Source organism: Nelumbo lutea, chromosome 7 (genome assembly GCF_056320005.1).
Source record: "Nelumbo lutea isolate HS-2025 chromosome 7, American lotus-T2T, whole genome shotgun sequence".
NCBI classification, from domain to species: domain Eukaryota; kingdom Viridiplantae; phylum Streptophyta; class Magnoliopsida; order Proteales; family Nelumbonaceae; genus Nelumbo; species Nelumbo lutea.
Genome location: NC_142690.1, coordinates 23,627,607 through 23,647,525, shown reverse-complemented (window position 1 = coordinate 23,647,525; position 19,919 = coordinate 23,627,607). Strand labels below are relative to the sequence as shown.

At 35.8% G+C, this 19,919-nt stretch overlaps 1 protein-coding gene across 11 annotated transcripts; it reads right to left on the bottom strand.

The window, feature by feature from the left end:
* Nucleotides 1–3,033: 3,033 nt before the first annotated feature.
* LOC148845671 (neutral ceramidase 2-like) lies at nt 3,034–19,507 on the bottom strand. Of its 11 annotated transcripts, none has more exons than XR_016102553.1 (11): nt 19,154–19,483; nt 17,920–18,309; nt 16,272–16,480; nt 12,662–13,027; nt 10,090–10,354; nt 9,724–9,994; nt 9,492–9,617; nt 6,018–6,081; nt 5,775–5,935; nt 3,829–4,072; nt 3,034–3,706 (listed from the first exon to the last, which is right to left on the bottom strand). XR_016102553.1 is itself a non-coding variant. In XM_088956102.1 (11 exons), exons 2-10 carry the CDS (start codon nt 18,261–18,263, stop codon nt 3,866–3,868), a joined length of 1,824 nt encoding a protein of 607 aa, XP_088812228.1. In that variant the 5' UTR covers nt 18,264–18,309; nt 19,154–19,483; the 3' UTR covers nt 3,034–3,706; nt 3,829–3,865. The 11 variants fall into 11 exon arrangements, 8 of the variants coding, with proteins under 8 accessions (XP_088812228.1, XP_088812229.1, XP_088812230.1 ...); XR_016102554.1 differs by having other exon boundaries at nt 17,920–18,270; nt 19,154–19,402; XR_016102555.1 differs by having other exon boundaries at nt 17,920–18,270; nt 19,044–19,209.
* Between the last annotated feature and the right edge of the window lie 412 nt (nt 19,508–19,919).

The following is a 19,919-nucleotide window of genomic DNA, read 5'->3' as shown; positions in this document are numbered from 1 at the left end:
TTTATTAGAGATCTACACAGTTCTTTTTTTGCTTTCCTTCCTTGGTCAAAAACACCTTAGCTGAGTTTGGAAGGAGTACAAATGCAAATATGTAGAGTGCAAAACCTTATATTTTGTATATATTTACGATGTACATATTTACACTTGTACTGCTTGCAAACTGAGCCTTAAGGGTATCTTCTTGATTCTCTTGCTTGATTGCTGTTTTTGCTTCTGTTGTTGTAATGAATCATTTTGATTACCCAAAAATACTGCTAAAAATGCTACTACGTCGATAACACATTCAATCCAATTGAGGGGTGGCTCAGTTGGTATATTACCACAATTATTACCACAATTATACCACAATTATCGATTTTGGAGAGGGGTTATTTGTGTGGTGCTGCTCTATTTAAATAGCCCCTAGATGGGGATTCAGGCGTATCACCAAAATATCATAAAAACAACAACACCCATCCTGTTGATTGGTGATTAGACATATTCATGGACCATGTTCGGGTTGAGCTTTGCCAAATTTTGAGAACAAAGACCAAGGCCCAAGTAATGCAAAATGTTCATGCAAAATGTATCAGAACCAATCACATTCTCAGTTTAAATCAATCCCTGACCCACTATATTACAAAATAAGTAAATAAACTGTCGACTCAGTCAACCACCCTTTGACCCAAGAAAGTTGAACCATCGGCCCATTCAACGGGTTAGTGGGTTTTGTATATTTTATAATGACATTATGGATTGACCCTTTGATGTAAAGGATTGAACCACTAAATTGCTGATCTGGAGGGAAAAGAAATTCCGCCTCTTTTAAATCCAGATTATGGCCTATGTGATATTAATAGCAGCCATATCTTTAAGGGTGGCACGTATTGGGCTGTATTGACCGATATGTATCAGCCAAACAAGGTTCAAAATTTTGCAACATATTGGCCCGTATTGGCCAATATGTATCGTATCTTTAAGGGGTCAGCACAGAAAACATTACAAAATCATTTGTATCGTTTTTTTTTTTTTCGTGCTGACCCTGTACTGTAACCATATTGGGTGTATCGGACCTATATTGGGGTGTATCAGAATCATATCTTAACTGTATCAAGGTGTATCGGTCAATACAACATGATTTTCTGTTTGCAAAAAAATAAATTAATTTTTTTTTAGAAAAAAAGGCTTTTAACTCTCTCCAAAAGCCTTCTTTCTCTCCCAAATTCACCAAATCATCCTAAAACATTTTTGGATCGTAAAATCTTTAAAGAAAACCCAAAAACAACCTCCAAAACTCAAGATTTTTGAGTTTTTTTTCAACTTTTTACAAAAATTGGAAAAATAAATACTTTTTTCAATTTATTTGATAGTATGTTACATTATTTTGTGTTTTTTAATGCTTGGAAATGCTTTTATGTACATATATTACCCTTATGTTGAAAATCCTATATTTTTCTGTTGTAAATAGATGTATTTAATTTTTTAAGAGAGTTTAGAAAAAATAAAAAATAATAACAAAAAATGATATTTCATATTTTTGGTGTCATAGATCTATGAGTGATGTACCATTATCCATAGATGACCATGAAGATTAATTGTGTCATATATCTATGAGTGATCTACCATTATCCATAGATCTATTAAAATTTCAAAAATACTTATTTTTTATTTTTTTATAATTTTTTGAATAAAAATATTTATTTTTTAAATTTTAATATGAAAAAATATTTATTTTTTGTAAAACTAAAAATATTTATTTTTTAAACTTTTATAATTTTAAAATATTTTTTTTTCTAATTTTTAATTCATATATCTATTAAAATTTATTATAAAATATTTTTTTTTATTTTTTCTAATTTTTGGTGTGATCTAACCATAATATTTACCATGTTGTAAATCTATAGATGATCTACCACATCGGCAAAATTATTTTTATGTTATATTTTATCTTTTAATTTTTGTAATAAAAAATAAAATAATTGTTTGAATAAGAAATAAATACTTGTTTAAACAATTATAGAAAATGTTTCATTAAATAATTACTAACCTTATATTTTGTAGTTATAACCTTATTAGAGAATACCATTATGTTTCCATATGTTGATTATGACATTTTTCATAAAAATCATTTAAGGACATGATTTCTGTATGTATAGGTCATTTAGAACCTATATTTAATGTTGTTGATGTATATTTATGATTTATTAGGGTATTTAATACGTTTTCATACATTTTTATGCATATCTTAATTTTTCACCCGTATCCATGTGTATCCCAGACGTATCCTAATATGTCTCTTAAAGTTGTATTTTCGATACACTTGGCATTTTCAATACTTTGAGCCTTGTTTACAAGTGATATGCTCAAACTGCTCAGTGCATACTTTTTAGCATATCGGCAATACCCGAAATCCTATACATATTAGGGGTGAATAAATAGATAAATTCTTCCCAAAACCAAATGAAACCAGCCTTGAACCGACCTACCCAATCTGTTACAAGGTAGGGTCTGGTTCCAAATTCTTGAAACCAGCCCCCATACCCTATCTGAACCAACCCAGAACCACCTTGAAACCAAATTTGCCTTGAAACAAATCCCAAAGTACTTCTAAGGTTGCGAAGACCATAGTCTCACTTGACTATTGAGTCACTTAAATTATCTAGTCAATTTTTTGTTTTAATATTTGAATGCATATAAATAATGTAAAAGATTATATTTACAAAATAATTATTGAAATCAAGTTTTTAAGGAATACGTTTCATTATTTCAGAGAGAGAAAGGAGTAAAGATTAAAAAAAAAAAAAAAAGGTTTCACGAATAGAGCTTGGAACCAACCCCATAACCACCAAGGCTATGAAACTTCACAGGGTAGGTTTTGATTCTAAAATCTTGGGACTGATTCCTACAGGGTAGGTTCCAGGTTACGCCTTGGAGCCGAACTGAATTGACCCATGCTCACCGTTAGATACTACAAGGAGAAAATTTTGTAGTATTGCTATCATTCCTCATAATAAGAACAAAAAAAGGTTTAGAGCTTTTGTAAGCTGGGTGATATTCTTGAGCAATGCAATGGTGACTTCATTAACGTGGAAACCATGAACAGCTAACATGTTACAGTAAGGCAAATTATAAATATTGTAACTTAGTAACCAATACATACATGCACAAAGAAGCCTCCCTATGCCACCACAAATGCACGGGACGAACCTGTGAAATGGTTGATCGACCCAAAAAGGCTCTTTGAGGCACCAAAATGACTTATCCTGTACACACCTGAAATGGCTGTCTCTGGGATTTTCCATTCCATGGTAGCTAGGCTGCGTGTGCTGAGTTTTGCTGGCCTTGACCACTTGAAGCGTAAGCAGAAATCATCGTCATCATAAACCGGTACCCATGTATCCTTGTCTTTCAGAATCTCCACCAGCGCAAATGTGCCTTCAGTCATGAGGTCGTTCCTTGGGCAAGCAGACCAGAAAGTTACTGTCACCATGTCTCCCTTCCTGAACGTAGAGTTGATTGGGACATCAGCTCTTACATCCCCAAAATTAACTCCAGGGGGTGTTGCGTCCATGACCACTGGCGTTAGTAGGCTAATTTGCTTGTCCAAAAGATCTGGGGGCTGTGGACCTGGTTTAACATCTTGGCCGCCAACAAGAGCCTCTGCAAGCTTTTTGAACTCTTGAATGTAGGCACTTAGTGTGTGTGGTCCATACAGTGTAGAGGCACCCTGAATTATAATACCAATGAAAGAAAATTGGAGAATCTCAGGGAATTTCATTATAAATAACTGAAAACTAGTTTCTGTTTTAGAGGAAAATCTATGCTGCCGGAAAGGCATGATATGATTACCGGTTGATTGATTATAAATTTTTCTGGAACCCCTGTTTTAGTTTGACTGATATTTCTTCCCGCATGCCATGAATTTCCATACATGTATAAAGATTAAAGAAGTCTTTAGTCCAAACACAATAACTCATGAAACAGTCCATTTATGATTTATGAATGAGACTCGATTCTGGATGAAGTAATATTTCACACCCATAAGCAGAGGGCTATAATAGGCTGTCCCATCAGGATTGCTAGATGTGAAATCCTGTGGAAAATCATAACAAGTTGAGCAGAGATACATATAAAGATTATAGCAAACACTGTTGCATGGACTCTCCTAAAGGGCCAGTGTGTCATGTTGGACATATGTCCAAGTCTGACACTACACAAATTCTTGAGAGCACTTCTACATGACATTTCATTCTTATCTCTAGCTTGTTTGACATTAATGAACAGCTAATCTACAAGATGAATCCTTCTGTTTTGTATCAAACATCAGCTATCAAGGAAACATTTTTTTTTGGTATATAATGTAAGAATTCAAAAGCATTAATTATTTTAGCAGTACATACTTTTGGATGAACGTATCCCCAAGTCCATAGTTTTCCATAGACTATTGGATATACGTCAAATTCCAGCTTGTGTACATGTCCATGCAACACTTACAGAAAGCTGAATTTCAGCATTAACATTCTAATTAGAAAATTATGCCTAGATGATGTAGGGCCGTATAGGTGCAGGAAAGGATCCACTTTAAATAATGGATCATTACCAAATCTTAATCCCACACTTGGTTATCAGGGATCTTGGGAGGTGGAATGAATACAGATCAAACCTTTAGCATTTGTCACACAATGTTCTTAAACTAAAACTTGCATCCTCATGTTTGTTAGTCTGAGATGTCATCATTTCACCAAGCAATTGCCCTTGTGTGGGGTGCCTTGATGTTATGAAAAATCTAGGACCAAAAAGTTCCATGAAAGAAATTGAATGGAATTTAAACCGGTTGATGTGGTACACTTCAAAAGATTGATGCTTTCGTCATCATACATGTTAGGATCATTTTTTTATGAGACATGCTCCATCCATGAAAGACTGTCGTGCAAGATAACTTGGTTAAATAAATTATGGGAATTGCATTTTGAGATCTATCAGTTTCAGTTTCGAATAAGACTAAGGATATACCAAAGAATGAGATAATTTGAAGACAGATTTAATAAAGGCCATCACCCCATGTTGATTCCAGATATATAGGGTCTTGAGAGGACTGCACTGGATACTTGAAAACAAATTATTTTAATCTGTAAGAAATTTAAGTGAATGATTTGTCAATGAAGGGTCGAAGAGAACAATCAATTTAGTTTCCAGTAAAATATTTTAACATTTACCACACAGGTATGAAGGTACCCGTAGTGGACAGATAAGAATAAAAGTACTTAGCTGCCTATGTAAATCAAGTTTGTTTGATTGTTTGGTTAGAGGTAAAGCTTGATGGAATGGGATTGAGTAACAATTTGATACAAAATGGATGCCAGGAAAGGTGCAAAAGCAAGGAAATTTCAATATTTGTTTCAGATATTGCCAAACATTAGGTCCATTTCCAGTCCACCCCTCCTATGATTCCAGATAACTGTGACCAACATTGGGTGATGGTCTTTTTATATTGCACCAATGTGGGTTCCCGCCACCCAACAAAAGCTCAAGTTCAGAGAGAATATTAAAATTTAGGTTACTCCCTAAGGGGAATAGATTTTTGCATAATGTGGACCAATTTCTGAGATAATCCCTACCCAAAGGGGCAAACTTTATCTTATCAGTTAAGGCTCAGATGGATGAAGCAGAACTTTTAACAAAAAACCAAAAGGTGGATGAAGCAGAAAATATATGGAAACTACACTAGTCACCATATGTTGCATTACACAAAATGGAATCAATGGTTTTCAGTTATTTTGATTGGGCATACTGACCTCATATCTTTGCACCTGGTATTCCTCAAAGGTAGTCACATACTGGGAATAAGTGTTTGTAAGCCCTGCAATGACAACATGAATATTTCCTCTAATACCTCCACTGATGAGTACTTCCTTCACAGCATCTCGAAGGCGCCTTCCAGACATTGTTGTGAATTCTGTGAAGAAACAAAGCAATTAGATGTTCTACATGCTCAAAGATAGAAATCCCAGATAACCGGTGCCAAGGGTGGGTACTACCTCCAGGTACACTGAGAATAACTAGTTGCCCTATCCTCAAAATCTGAATTGGAAGTATTGAAGGCTGTAGAAGTAAGACCAGATACTCAATAGTAAGCAAAACCACAAATGGGGTTGGAAAGAAAAAGGGTAAACAGTTGCATTGCAACCAATTATATTCTCAAAGGAAAACAATGGAAATGCTTTATATGATCCTTCAAATGCATAATCCATAAGTTTATTCAAACATCAAAAGTACCATATATCAGGATTTACACAAAATTGGTACTATATACCTATATTTCCTTCAAAATTTTAGGGTGTCCTAATATATAATGAGATGATAAATACTGATTAATTTACAAAGATAATCCATAAATTGATATTTGGGAAGATATCACAAAAAAGAGAGTTAAAAACTGAGAATTTGTATTTTACGCCTACCAAATGTTGATAGAAATGAGAGATAGCTTGACCAAAATAAAATTTGCATGTTTCTGCAAGTCAATCTACCACAGTTTAGAAGAGCTCTAAATGATTGTGAAATTGAACCTCTTGGGCAACTACTTCAGAAACTGTACAAGCATGCAAATAAATTTTAATTCAGAGGACAGAAGGATGTGGACAGCAGATCGAAAGGGTCAGTTTACAGTAAAATCGTTTTATTATAAACTGACTCAAGAGGATGAGCAGGATGTCCCTTGGCATGTAATCTGGATTCTGGAGTAAGTTTATCCCTTCAAAGGTAGCTTTCTTTGTTTGGTCTGCTTATCTTAACAAGATTCCTACAAAAGACAACCTGATTAGAAGGGGAATGGTGATTGACTCTCCTGTTTGTGTGTTATGTAACGAAATAGAAGAGTCAGCTGACCACCTGTTGTTGCATTGCAGTTTTACATACAACTTATAGGTGAAAATATTTAGAATTTTTGCCATTAAAAGATGCTGCCTGCTGCATCAGTGGAAGCTTTTGTAAGAGGTTGGTGGACACATGGTCTGAGTAAGAGAGGGAAAATGCTATGGCAAATGGTCCCAGGAGCAGTCTTCTGGTCAATCTGGCAGTAAAGAAACTCAAGGCTCTTTCGAAGTAAAGGCTGTCAAGAAGAGGAACTGTGACAAAAAAAAATAGTTGGGAAACTGCTATCCTGGTCATCTGCACATCTATTAAGAAACAGTGTTTCCCTTAGTTCTCTCTTTCTTTTTGAAAACCTTTTGCAATGACAAATGGAATAGTGGTCTAATGTTTATTTTGTATTCCCCATTGTATAGCCTCTGATTGTACATGGGTTTCCTGTTTCTTTTTTAATGAATCAATATTTTCCTGTTTCTTCACTTTCGTAATGCTTCCATCCAGTTGGAACTTCAAATGCCGCTCTGAAACCTCCATCAAATTTCCCACTTTTGAATCATTGAAATTTTCCTCCAATCAAAATTGTAAACCTTGATCCAGATGGATATAATAGAACACACAAAGGTCCCTCCATCACTTACTCCATCTTGATTGACCATTTTCCCCAATCTTCCAATCAACTATTAGCCCTATATCTCACCTTCTATTTACATTTTTTATAAGTTCTCACTTGTATTCAAAATTGCCCTGAGATATATTGATCATTCAGAATTTCAGTTTTTTGATTTAAAAATTGCCACAATTACTTAATTTATGACATGGAGCAAAGACTGGAGCTGAGGGTCATAAGAGTTTTTATCAGACTGAAGGTCATGAGATGGACATGTGGGATTGCTTTGGCCTCCAACCAGGTAAAAGACCACTGGATTATTTATACTTCTTCAATAAATGAACCAATCATCAAAATTTTCTCCAGAGCATAGAAGTTTTCAAATTTGGTGCTCAAACAACTTGGTTCCATTCCGGTCCAAGATCTGATCACTAAGGAATTTTATTGATAATCTTGTAAAATCATTAAAAAATAATGATGAACCTCAGAATGTGTACTGAATTAATAAGATTTTTTGAATTTCATAAAGTTACCAAATAAAATGTAAAAAATTATAACAGAGTTATGCAACGTTGGCATACCAAAAATACCAATTACAAATGTATCTTTTAAGACTTGTCACATTTTAAATGCTAAATTAATTCCAAGCACAAATTAATCCACAATTAACCAATGACTAGCTATTTCAGTAATTAAGGGGGTGTTCCACAACATGGTTGGTTTTGTTTTTTAAAACAAATCCAACTGCCACATCAGCAAAGTTACCCCCTAAGTAGTTGAAATATCCTAGGCACGTTTATAAAAATATGTACACAAAGTAGAGCTGTGCACTTCTATTTTTTTATTGTAATTTGGACGTCTTTTGATTCCATTAATAAATCCAAACAAAACAGAAGTTTGAGGTGTTTAGCATGCTCAGGGTTTTCTTAGGTTACAGTAAAATGGTGACCAATACAAAATTGAACTTATATAGAAATTACAACTTCAGTATGCTTACAATGCAAAGTTTTCATTTAGCTGCAGTTCTCATTTTCCTGTTAAATTTCCTAACTTACCTTTTTCTAAGATGTTTTTTTCCAAAATAACATAGACAATCCACTAAAACTATGCAACTAAGGGAACCAAGTAGATACTGAAACCCTTTATTTTAGGATGCTTCAGATAATTGAGGAAATTGAATTGCATGTGCCAAATCCCTCGTGTGAAAAGGTGAAACATCAAAGATCATTTACAGGGCAACCCAATTGTTGGCCTTCAAAGGGAGATAAACTTATGGATATGGAGTTTAATAAGCAGAAGTTGTAAGCTTGGTAATTTATTTTTTTCATTTTCTTTTCCTTTTCATTCAGAAACAATTTTTGCTCAAATGAGATGGAAAATAGGATGGAAACAAAGTCCAAATCAAGTCAAAGGTCCTATTGTGTATTGCATTTTATAGGATCATACCTTTCATGGTAATAATGTTACATTTCACATTATATCCTGGCCATAATGACATAATGCATACATAACCATCTGATGATGGAATATAATTTCCTTATGACAATAAGCAGTGTATATTTTCAGTTATCTGGCCATGTATGCATTACTGTGATATAGGGAACATAAAATAATTCCCCAATGCACTTCTAAATACTTTTTGGAAGTCACTTAGGCACATCCCTTCTTTTGCAAAGGGGCCACATGGCATTAATTAAAAGGTATATACTTTATACATAAAAAGGCCTCCATGCATTGACTTTTATGCTTACAAGCAGTTGTCACTTTGTCTTTTCACTAGGACTGTACCAATTTTCTCAAAATTGAGAATTATGCAAATCAGTCCCCATATTTTTCCTGCATGTTTTATGAACATGCTAATGCAGATTGCTAAAAAGGCCATCAAAGGTCTAGATCTAACACTGATCAATGATAGTATAGTTCAATTGTTTTCAAACCTATTGTTGTGGGAACCCCCCCACCCAAATAAAGAAAATTGATTTTCAATGCAAATTCCTATTTTTACAAGGGAAAAAAAATGTAGCTTGTCACTCACCGCCCAGTCATATGGTTCCTTCATTTCACCAGTATCAAGCAAAACAGGCTTTGGATGTTGACAATCAACTTGCACCTTATCTGGTGTTTTCAGTAAGTTACGCACCAACCTCCAAAATGGATTACCCTGAAATAGCATCAAAACAACAGAATGACCCCTGATACAGGCAGCTTGCTATTCAAGAGCATAATTTAGGAGAAAGTGTTGGCATCACTCTAGTACCCCTGGTTACCTGATCATCACCTTGCTTGAAATCAAAAGCTCCAGGTCCATCAGTGGTTCCTGCAGCAAAGGCAAATCCCATGGCAGCAGGGCATGTTTTCACCACTTCTTGACCTCCCCCCTGTTTAGGAATTGATACCTCAAGCTTGGAGAAGTCTAAATAGGTGTGTCGGTAGTCAACCTTCCCAGTCAACTGCTCAGATGCCTTGTTGAAGAGATCCACAGCTTTTCTGAATTGCCTATCTCCAATGATACGTGTGCTTTCAAATTCATCTGGATAACTACCATAAACAGGAGAAGTAAGTTTAAATATAACACCAGTTATAAGATGATAAATATTTATCTTCAGGAAAATATGCAAAAGAGTAACGAGTACCCCGGGCCCCGGCCATAGCACAATTCATTCTTCCCACCGCAGGTACTGTGATTGAAATCACAAGGTAGTCCAGTGTCTATGCAGAAAGCACCAAGCACATTTGGACTAACATCTCCACAGTTTGACTGACAAAATGCAGAGACGAACATAGGCCTGTCAGCTTTCCTGAGAGAACCCCTGACACGACTTGCAACACTCAGAAACCTTGTGGCTGGTCTTCCATGGGAAGACTGGAACGAGGCAGCAAGTGCTTTTAATTCATCATCTGCATGGAAATGAATCTTATAAACTTCAAAATTTGTAAAGGCCATTCTTTCTAACAGCCAAAAAAAGGCTTAGTTTGTCTCCTTGATGTTAATGATATGCACAGCAATAGCAGTTCAGGTGCTGAAAACTTTCCAAATAAACAGATTTGGACCTCTGTCAGTCCTAAAGTTAATTTTCTAGTTTGGACTATGGCCATTAACAAATGCTTGTCCAAAGTGAACCTAGTGAGGAGAGGGGTTCAGATCTCTGATATCTGTTATGGGCTATGTGAAGAACATCCAGAATCTACTGTTCATCTCTGTCTGCATTGCCCTGTAACTGCTGAGGTACAGGCTCATTTCTTTCAAGGCCGTGGGACTTAATTGGGTCATGCCGAGAACTGTCAAAGATTTTTTCAGCTGTTGGAAAATCAGAGGTTTGAAGGAAAAAGGAGAAGTGTGGAAGACGATCACTGCAGTTGTTCTTTGGACTATTTGGTCCGAGAGGAACAACAGAGTGTCCTGTAACAAAAAGAAGAGCCCTGAAGAGATTGTGCAATGTGCAGTTGGCAAGCTTGCTTCCTGGATTTCTGTCAATCCAGCTTTTAATCGAGTGAATGTATTTCATGTTCTGAGAAAACAGTCGCTCTGGTGTCTGTAATGGCGATTGTTTCAGCCTTTCTTGGGCTGACTTCTGTTGTATCATATTTCTCTTTTTAATAAATTTACTTTACCTTCTCAAAAAAAAAAAAAAAATGCATAGCAACAGCATTCCTTCCTACATATAAATCATTATAGACTGTTAACTTTGAAGGAAGATACAACACTATGAAGATGCATATGAAATATTTGAGATGTATAAATAACTATTTTTTCTGCTTTACTCCAGAACTATAAGACCATAGTTGTGTGTGTGTGTGTGTGTGTTACTAAATATGGTGACCACATGCAGTACAGTATCAAGGAATACAAGAACACAGGAATCAGACAATCAAAATTGGAAATTTCTGGATTTTTATGTATATGTTGTATTTTATACAGTAGCAATATTTAGTATTTCCAAATGTTATATGTGGGGTCTGCCTAGAGTTTGATTAGTCTAGCTATAATTGGTTTGTCTTTGAGGTTTCATAGTCATTGGTTAAGTAGTTCAGGAGTTGTTGAGTTTTCTTATGACTGGCAATTTTGTAATGTCAGTCTTTCCTAGTTCTAATAAGATTTGCCCACCACTAGTGTCTATATGGCTCAGTTTGGAAAAAAGTACAAATACAAATATGTACAGTGCAAATACAGGTTTAGAATACAAAATACAAGGTTTTGCACTACACATATTTGTGTTTGTACTCTTGCCAAACTGATCCTATATGTCTGTGAGAAGTGCAAAAACACAGAAACAAAACGAATTGAGCTTACTTGAGTTCTTAGAGCTTATGCTAAGAGTAGCAAGTGATTCCCATGCCCTAAATGATTCTGTGCTCACCATTGAATGATCTTGAGTTTTTTTTATTTGCCTTTCTCTAATTTTGCAACTAACCAAACATCCATCAACAGCCTAAAAGTTCTTCATTTAAGGCATTAATTTAACATCCCCTAAAGACTGAAGCTGATCCTAGTAAGTTTTTCTTTATTTCACATTAAACATGAAACTTTCCCATTTCAACCAATTTTCTCCTTTTGTATTCATCCCACTAAATTTCATCCTAAAACACAATCTAAATCCCTTGTTTTCAAAATATTGGTAGACTCTCCCACAATGGGAATTTGTCATCCCAAAATAAATCACTTTTACACCATAGACCTTCATACCCATTTATCCTACCAAATCCCATCCCAAAAATCCACCTAAAACCCTAAATTCTAAAATATTCAGGTATTCTTCATAAAGTAGAACTTTCATCCTTTTATGCAAACCATACTATAAATCCTACCAAACTTGGTCATCCTCTACAACCATTCATTCCAAATTTACCTGCAAAATTTCAGTAAAACATTCCACTCCTATACTCGCTTTTGAAATTTATATTTTCCCCAGCCCTATAGAGAATCTACCGTTTTTAAGCAGTTTGACCCAAAACTTTCCAACCCTCTTAACCATTCTTTTTCAGTCCCACTGTCATCCCAAAATCCTTCCCACCCTATTGTTACCCTTCTAAATTCATTATTGGAGCAGTCAATCCTCCATTAACAAGTTTAATCTTTTTATCATACTAAAAAAAGGCATAGTCCACAAAATAAATGGTGGAATTAATTAACTAGAAATGCATACCAGTTATTTTCCTTAAAGTAATGCCATATAATGAGGTTGAAGGAAGGAGTTGCCAACTTACGGTTTTTGTGAAGATTGGGAATTATGCTTGAGACTCTTCGGGGGATACCATTCAGCTCAACACCAGCAATGCCATCCTCTTCAGAGGATTCAACACCTTTTGGAAAGACATTCTGTTCATACCAGTCCTCCATGAATCGTGCAGCAGCTCCTTTGTTGTCACCGCTTATTAATGCATTTGTACGACTCATAGAAGTTCCATGGGTTGCAAACCAGTTAAAGCTACCTACAGGACCCCATACATCATCTACAAACTTTAGAAGTGTCATCTCCTTATCAACATCATATTTATATTTACTTCGTTCGCCTGCAGGATTATTGAGATATGCACTAGGACTACGATTGGCACCAGCATCTAACAGCTCTCCTGTAATTGAAAACCAAAAATCATGATCAGAACAATATGAATCATTAAAGAATAGAAGAACATAACAGAAATGTTTTCAGAAGATATGTGCTCATTAACACATGAATTGCCACCATTTACTATTTGGAAGGGCCATCACTTGAGATCTGTTTTGTTAATTTCAATCAATACCACGACATCATCCAAACAGGCAAACACATAAAACATAATACATCTAAGGAAAGAACAAGCAGAGCATGAATTTCTTTTATATGTATAACAGAACTGTATAAGTCACTAAAATAATCAAAACAAGCTAAATCTTACACTTTCACTGTTCTACATTCTTATTATTAATAAGCAAATTAGTGGGAAAAAAGAAAGTGCATTATATGCCTTTTCAATATAAACTTTGTATGTGATCTGCACTGTCTATCAATAGGGGTCCCATAGCATTGGATACATGCTCAACCCCATAGTCCATATCAGCCATGTGCCCCACCTTGCATAAGTGGTTTTCACAACCAATATTAGCTGTTCAAAGTTTTAATTTTGGGTAAATTACAAGGACTCCCCTATATTTGGGGCAATGTTTTAAAACGCGGAAGCGTGACGCGCGAGGCGTTCCACTACCTAGAGGCGTGACACATAGTTCAGAACGCAAGAGGCGTAAGCCTCCTTAAGAGGAGGGGGGTTAGGATGAGGATGAAGAGGAAGGGGGATCTCATTTTTTCTTTATTTTTAATAAAAATCTTTTATATTAAGAAGAATAAAGATGTATAACATTAGTTGAACCGGGGGGGGGGGGGGGTCTTGTCAAAACGGAGGCGAACGAGCTTCCTCTTCAACAAGATCCCACACACCACTTTCTTTCCCCTTATCTTTCCTTCCCTTCCCTTTCCTTTTCTTTGCTTTCTTTTCCTCTTTTTTTCTTCTCTTTTTTTTTCTTCCCCTTTTTTTCTTTCCCTTCCCTTCCATTTCTTTTCCTTTCCTTTTTTTCTTTTTTATTTTTTTCTATCTTTTTATATAAGATGTGCATGAGGCACATGAAGCATACGCCTCTAGCACGCCTCATGAAAAAAGCACAAGAGATACGCCTCTTGCACCAGAGGAGTACGCCTCAGAGGTGTCAATACCTCTAGCATACGCCTCAAGGCGTTTTGGGAGCGCCTCGCCACTCCTCCAGGCATACGCCTCCCATGCCTTTTAAAACACTGATTTGGGGGTTGCAACACTTGCTATTCCTTTTCTTAACACTTAGGGCCCGTTTGTTTCCTCTTAAGTCTTAACTCTTAACTCTTAAGAGGAATATTTTAACTTTAAGAAAAAATGGTTGTCCGTTTCCTCTTATCTCTTATCTCTTAAAGTGCAATTATACAACTTTTTGTTTTTCAATGATACCCCCAAAAAAGACAAACAAAAATTCTCATATATGGGGTCAAAATAGATATTTGATAATTTTCAGAATTCAGAACAACGTTCTCTGCATTCAGAGTTCAGAGGAAAGAAAATATCACCAATACCAATATACCTCTTAATGTAATTATTGCACTTTCAGATATCAGACTACAGAGCAAATGAGCAGGCCCGTAATTACTACCTTGTGCTTATACATAATGTCAGAATCCCCAAATGGTGTTAACAGTGAATGACAAAATACCAAATGGCCCATACTTGAAACCGTCACACATAATTTGGATTTTCAAGATCAGTTGACCAATCTTTAGGCATAAGTTCAATGTTCTAGATTTTTAATGTTGGGTAAAGAGAAAAATCTAAAGAAAGAAATACAAGGAAATTTCAGGGTTTTAGAAATATCAAACTATGCACGATGTCAAATACTTCAAATTTTAGGGCCCATTCATTTGTCAATAAGTTGGGGGAGGAAGCTGACCAACTTCCCATGTTCTTTTGTTAGGAAGTGTAGGGCCCACAGAAAGTGAACTTTATCCCCAATAAATCTTTGGGACACTTTCCCAGATATGTTTTACCCTTCCCCCAGGTGGGTAAATCACTTACCCATGGAGGAGGAAAATTGGCCAAAACTATATGGGACTAAAATGCCCTTGCCAACCAACAGAAGTTCCTTTTGGAAATTGCCTCGCCTAGCTAACATTTCCCCGAAAAAGAACATGGGTGAATGTATTTACCTAGACAACACTTGCCCAAGTAAATACATTTACCTAGAGCTGTCAAGTGGGTGGGGCTGCTCACTGCGTCTTTTGACTGTCAAAGCTACCAGAAGATCTTCCCAAAAAGACTTGCCAAACGGCCCGTATGTTATGCCAGCACAGCCCGTGGCCCCAGTCCACATATATTAATATATTATTTATATCTATTTAATATATGCATATATACATAATAATATATTAATATATATACACATATGTAATTAGGTATATAAATTTTTAATTTCAATTTTATTTTACTTTTTCATATATAAAAAATTGTGTGCACCAAAATTTATATCGGATAAATTTTAATATTTTTTTCAATTTTTCTAAAAAAATCATGTCACCCCCAATCTGGCACCAGCCCACCTAGGCATGTGCTACAGGCCTTACTAGGCTTCCCTTTTGAGGGGGTTATAGGCCAAGCAAACACAGCCCGCTCAAACCCACATGCTGGTATTGCACAGACTGCTATAGTGCAGGCAGCAACAAAAGTGGGTCATGCCAGCCTAGCACAGCCCACATTACACCTCTACATTTACCTGAGTAAACAACTTCCTGACAAACAAACGAGGCCTTAGTGTAAGCTCCACATCCCACATTTTGTCCAGTCATGTCCTTGTTGTATCTAGGTATGATAGATCATAAGCAGCATACAAAGAACACTATACATGAAAATCATTGAAACTACCAGACTGAAAAGCAAAAATATTTTTAGATGTTCCTATACATAGAAATTTGGAATAGAAACTTAGAATCCTTAAAAGGGTGAAATCAACAAAGAAGGAAATGCCTAACCCACAGGGGTTAATTCTACATTTCCACCAAGTTCATTCTCCCTATTTAACATACTCATTGGAAAAGGGGGTCAAAAAAACAAATAGAATATGAATATACCTTTTTCATTATCTTCTTCTAGGTCGTGCCTCTTCTAAGGGGCTCTCTATCATATGACAACCAGCTAATAGACATTCAGATATCATATTTCCTTAGAGACAGTAATTTGATATAATTCCAAGAAAGAAAAAGAAGCAGACTTTTCATCAAGCTATAATTTGGAAAATAAAGAAGCAGGATTCTAGCATATGGCATACCTTTATTAACAAATATTGATCCTGGGCGGAGATTCTCATGAGCTTGTATGATACTCTTCTCAATGCCGTCAACAATGACATCAAATGATTGACGCACAAACCCAAGGGATGTCACAATATATACAATGTATTGAAGATAACCTCCAGGTCCAGCATGAGTGTGAATACCACTAATGGCAACATTCTGTTCATTATATAGATCCCCATACCTTCCATAATAAAGGACAACAGATAAGCTAGATAGGAAGAACAGAATTTGACAATCTATAGAAAAAATTAATTCAAAGGTCAAATCCTATTCAGGAACCAGGAGGGTAAATTCAAGTCCATGAGTGGAAATTTGATTTTATATGCTGTTTGCACATTTTTTTGATAAACAAACTGGACCAGACCAGACAGTTGAAAACGTTCAACCAAAACTAAGACCTTTACAAATTTCAAAAAAAGGAGGTAAAAAAAGCCTAGAGTATATCCAAAAACCATTGAATTTGGTCAAAACCACAATTGAACCGTGAATACGTCAAAACATATATTCAGTAGAACTAGTCAAATCATGAACCATGTGACTTCTTGGTTCAATGTATGCTCCAATTTCCAGATCATTGTTTTACACCGGCAACAACCACAGATATTCAGAGTACAGAAAATTTTAGCAGCTTTATAAAACTATTGGCTATTTAATAAAAATACTTGTGTTCCTAAGGCTCAGTTTGGAAGGAGTACAAATACAAATATGTACAGTACAAATACACACAAAATAATACAAAATACATAGTTTTGCACTCTACATATTTGTATTTGTATTCCTTCCAAACTGAGCCTAAGGTGAAGTTCATTTAAAATGCACTTGGGGTTAATCTCATTTTCAGTTACCTTTATATTTTCAGCCCCTCCAAAACTAGAAATGGCATGCAAGTATGACTAATTGGTGGTTAAAAAAACACACAAAAAAAAAAAAGCCAACATATGGAAAACATAATTAGCTGAAATGAGCCTAGGGATGCAACATAGGCATGCCTGAAATCGACCCAAATCAACATTACAAAAAGAAAGGTAAAAATTGGAGCTAGGTTGGGTTGGATTGAGGCCTTAGGCAATCCAACCTAACCTGACTACAGTGTATGTACTCATATGAACATAATACATAATGAATATATGTATATATGCATATATTATAGGTACTTTCAATAAATTGATGAAATTGAATAGTAGAAACCTGTTATTTAAAAGCAAAACAAAAAAAAAAAAATGAAGAAATCTGGCCTGACCAGGCTGAAACCAAATCAATGTCTACATCCGGGGATACATTGTGTAGCGTTAGAATTGAAGAATTATAGATTGGTTTTGGTTAAGGTAGACTACACTTGATTGAAGGTCAGTTACTCAGTTTGGTTTAGGGTTGGGTTAGGGTCTCAACACTTGGGGTCAGGCTAGGACTGACCTCAACCTCAACCCATCCTAACCCCAATCCGAGTTGCATGCCTAGAAAGTCTCCAGAAAGGAGGGAACAGACAATTTCCTGGAAAACCATTTCTTGTGTTTCAACTGCTCATAATTTATCAATCTATAGATATTTAGTTAGGAATTAGGTTATATTTACTATGTAGAACTAGAATCTGGGGATAGAACGTAATTAGATGATAAGTACCTTGCCTTCAACCTCTCAAGCACTTTAACTGTCACAAGCTGGGAAGCCATGCAGGCATCAAGATTTACAAATACTACCCTCTTTCCCTGAGGCTCTGCCACAATAAACGCCCGAGCTCTCAATCTGAAGTGCAATCCTGACGCAATCTGCTCCATATTAGCATACCCCATCATATTGACATCTGCTGCAGGTCCTGTTATATCATAGCTTCCAAGCCCAATCAAATAATTGGAAGCTGATAATGTGCTTTTTATGTTATGTGGAAAGAGCATCAGCAAAAACCATAACCAAATTTTTGCGCACAGCCTCCAAAAATGGCCATAGGGCAGAGAAAGGAGTGTCATTGTGAATCTGAAAAATGAAGAGCAATTTTTCAACTTGTTACATATCCTGCAACAATAAAGACAAAAAAAAATAAAATAAAAAGAAACTTTGTTAGCATAGCCTTCAACAAAATAGAAGAAGATCCCATTTTAGCAGAATCAAGCACAATCAAACAATATTAGTCTACCCAACATGTACTATACAAAACGAAAACCATATTTCGAACGACACCAAGCTGCCTAACCCAAAATCCGAAACCTATTCAAGCAGAGTATCAGATTAATTTCTCAACGCCAGCTGAAGCCGTCTGGCTGCAAACTAACCTCAACCACAGAACTCGGATTGCCTAACTAATCAACCAAAACATTTCTATACCGTTAATGATTAAAAAACATTTGATATTAACTATTTCTTTTTTTTTTATGAATGATATTAACTATTTCTTCACCTCCTAAATAAACCAGAAAGAAAAAAAATACAATATTTGCGTCACGAAGCACAAGTTTTTTCTCCTCTTCGCTTTCTGAACAATTCCAGACAGAAGATCCCCGACCCTACTGAATCCTAAATGGCAACTACTTCCCTTTGATCACATATCAGTTAAATGCTTCCTTGACAACATACTTAACATTTAATATAAAAAAGACCAGTCCCCATGATATCTATTCCACAATTCAATTCCATGGCATTTTCATTTCAAACAATTAAAAAAACAAATAAAAAATCACTCAAAACAACGACTCTCTCTCCCTCTCTCTCTCTCTCTCTCTGCAATAAACCAGAAACAGTAAGGCACGTACAAGCATCAGACAACCATGGTTCAACAGGACTGATAACGGGGGGAAAAAGTTTATGAGGTCAATGAAACCCTAAGCAGAAATTGCTAGCACATATCCGGTCTACTACACACCTGAAGGATAAAAATCTGGAGATCTATTTTGAAACTTCAAGGGCGGATTCTAGAGTGCAGACCGACGGATTCGAGAAGGAATAAATAGGAAGCAAACGAGAAGGTGGGTATCGAAGAAAGAGCGAGCGAGAGAGAGAGTATTGACTGTTTGGTGAATGCGTCCAACGCTTAGTCATCTTCGCTACGAAAGAGTAGCGGACACGTTTATTGTTTACACTTCGCCATTTGTTTTCTGTGTGATTTGTTTCAACTTTGAAGCATTCTCACTGCAGAGAGAGATAGAGAGAGAGAGGCATCAGTATCGGCCTGCGCTAATGAGAGATGATTATTATGGCTGAATTGACTGAACGACTCATTGTCAAATAAAATCAGTAACTTGTATAGTCTCACTTTGGTATCCAAATTTTGAAATGTGTCGATCTAATATCTGAATTCTCAGAATGTCTCAATTTATTCCTATCATTAACAATCTTTAATTATCAGAATGATGTGATGAGATGTGCGGTTTAAAGTTAAACTTTTGAAAATATCAAAATTATCATTCAAAGTATATCTTATTCTTCAATAATCAACGCTGAACAAAGTAATGGTGATATTTAAAGGGTATTTATGTTTTTTTACATATAGGGTAGTCCATTCCCTATCCTTAACCCCTTCTGACCATGGTGCAAGTCAGATGGGTTGGGTTAGGTTTAAGTTCAATCTAGGCCCAAGCCCGAGGTCAACTCCAAACTGTCCAACCGGGTATAATCCGAACTGAAATTTG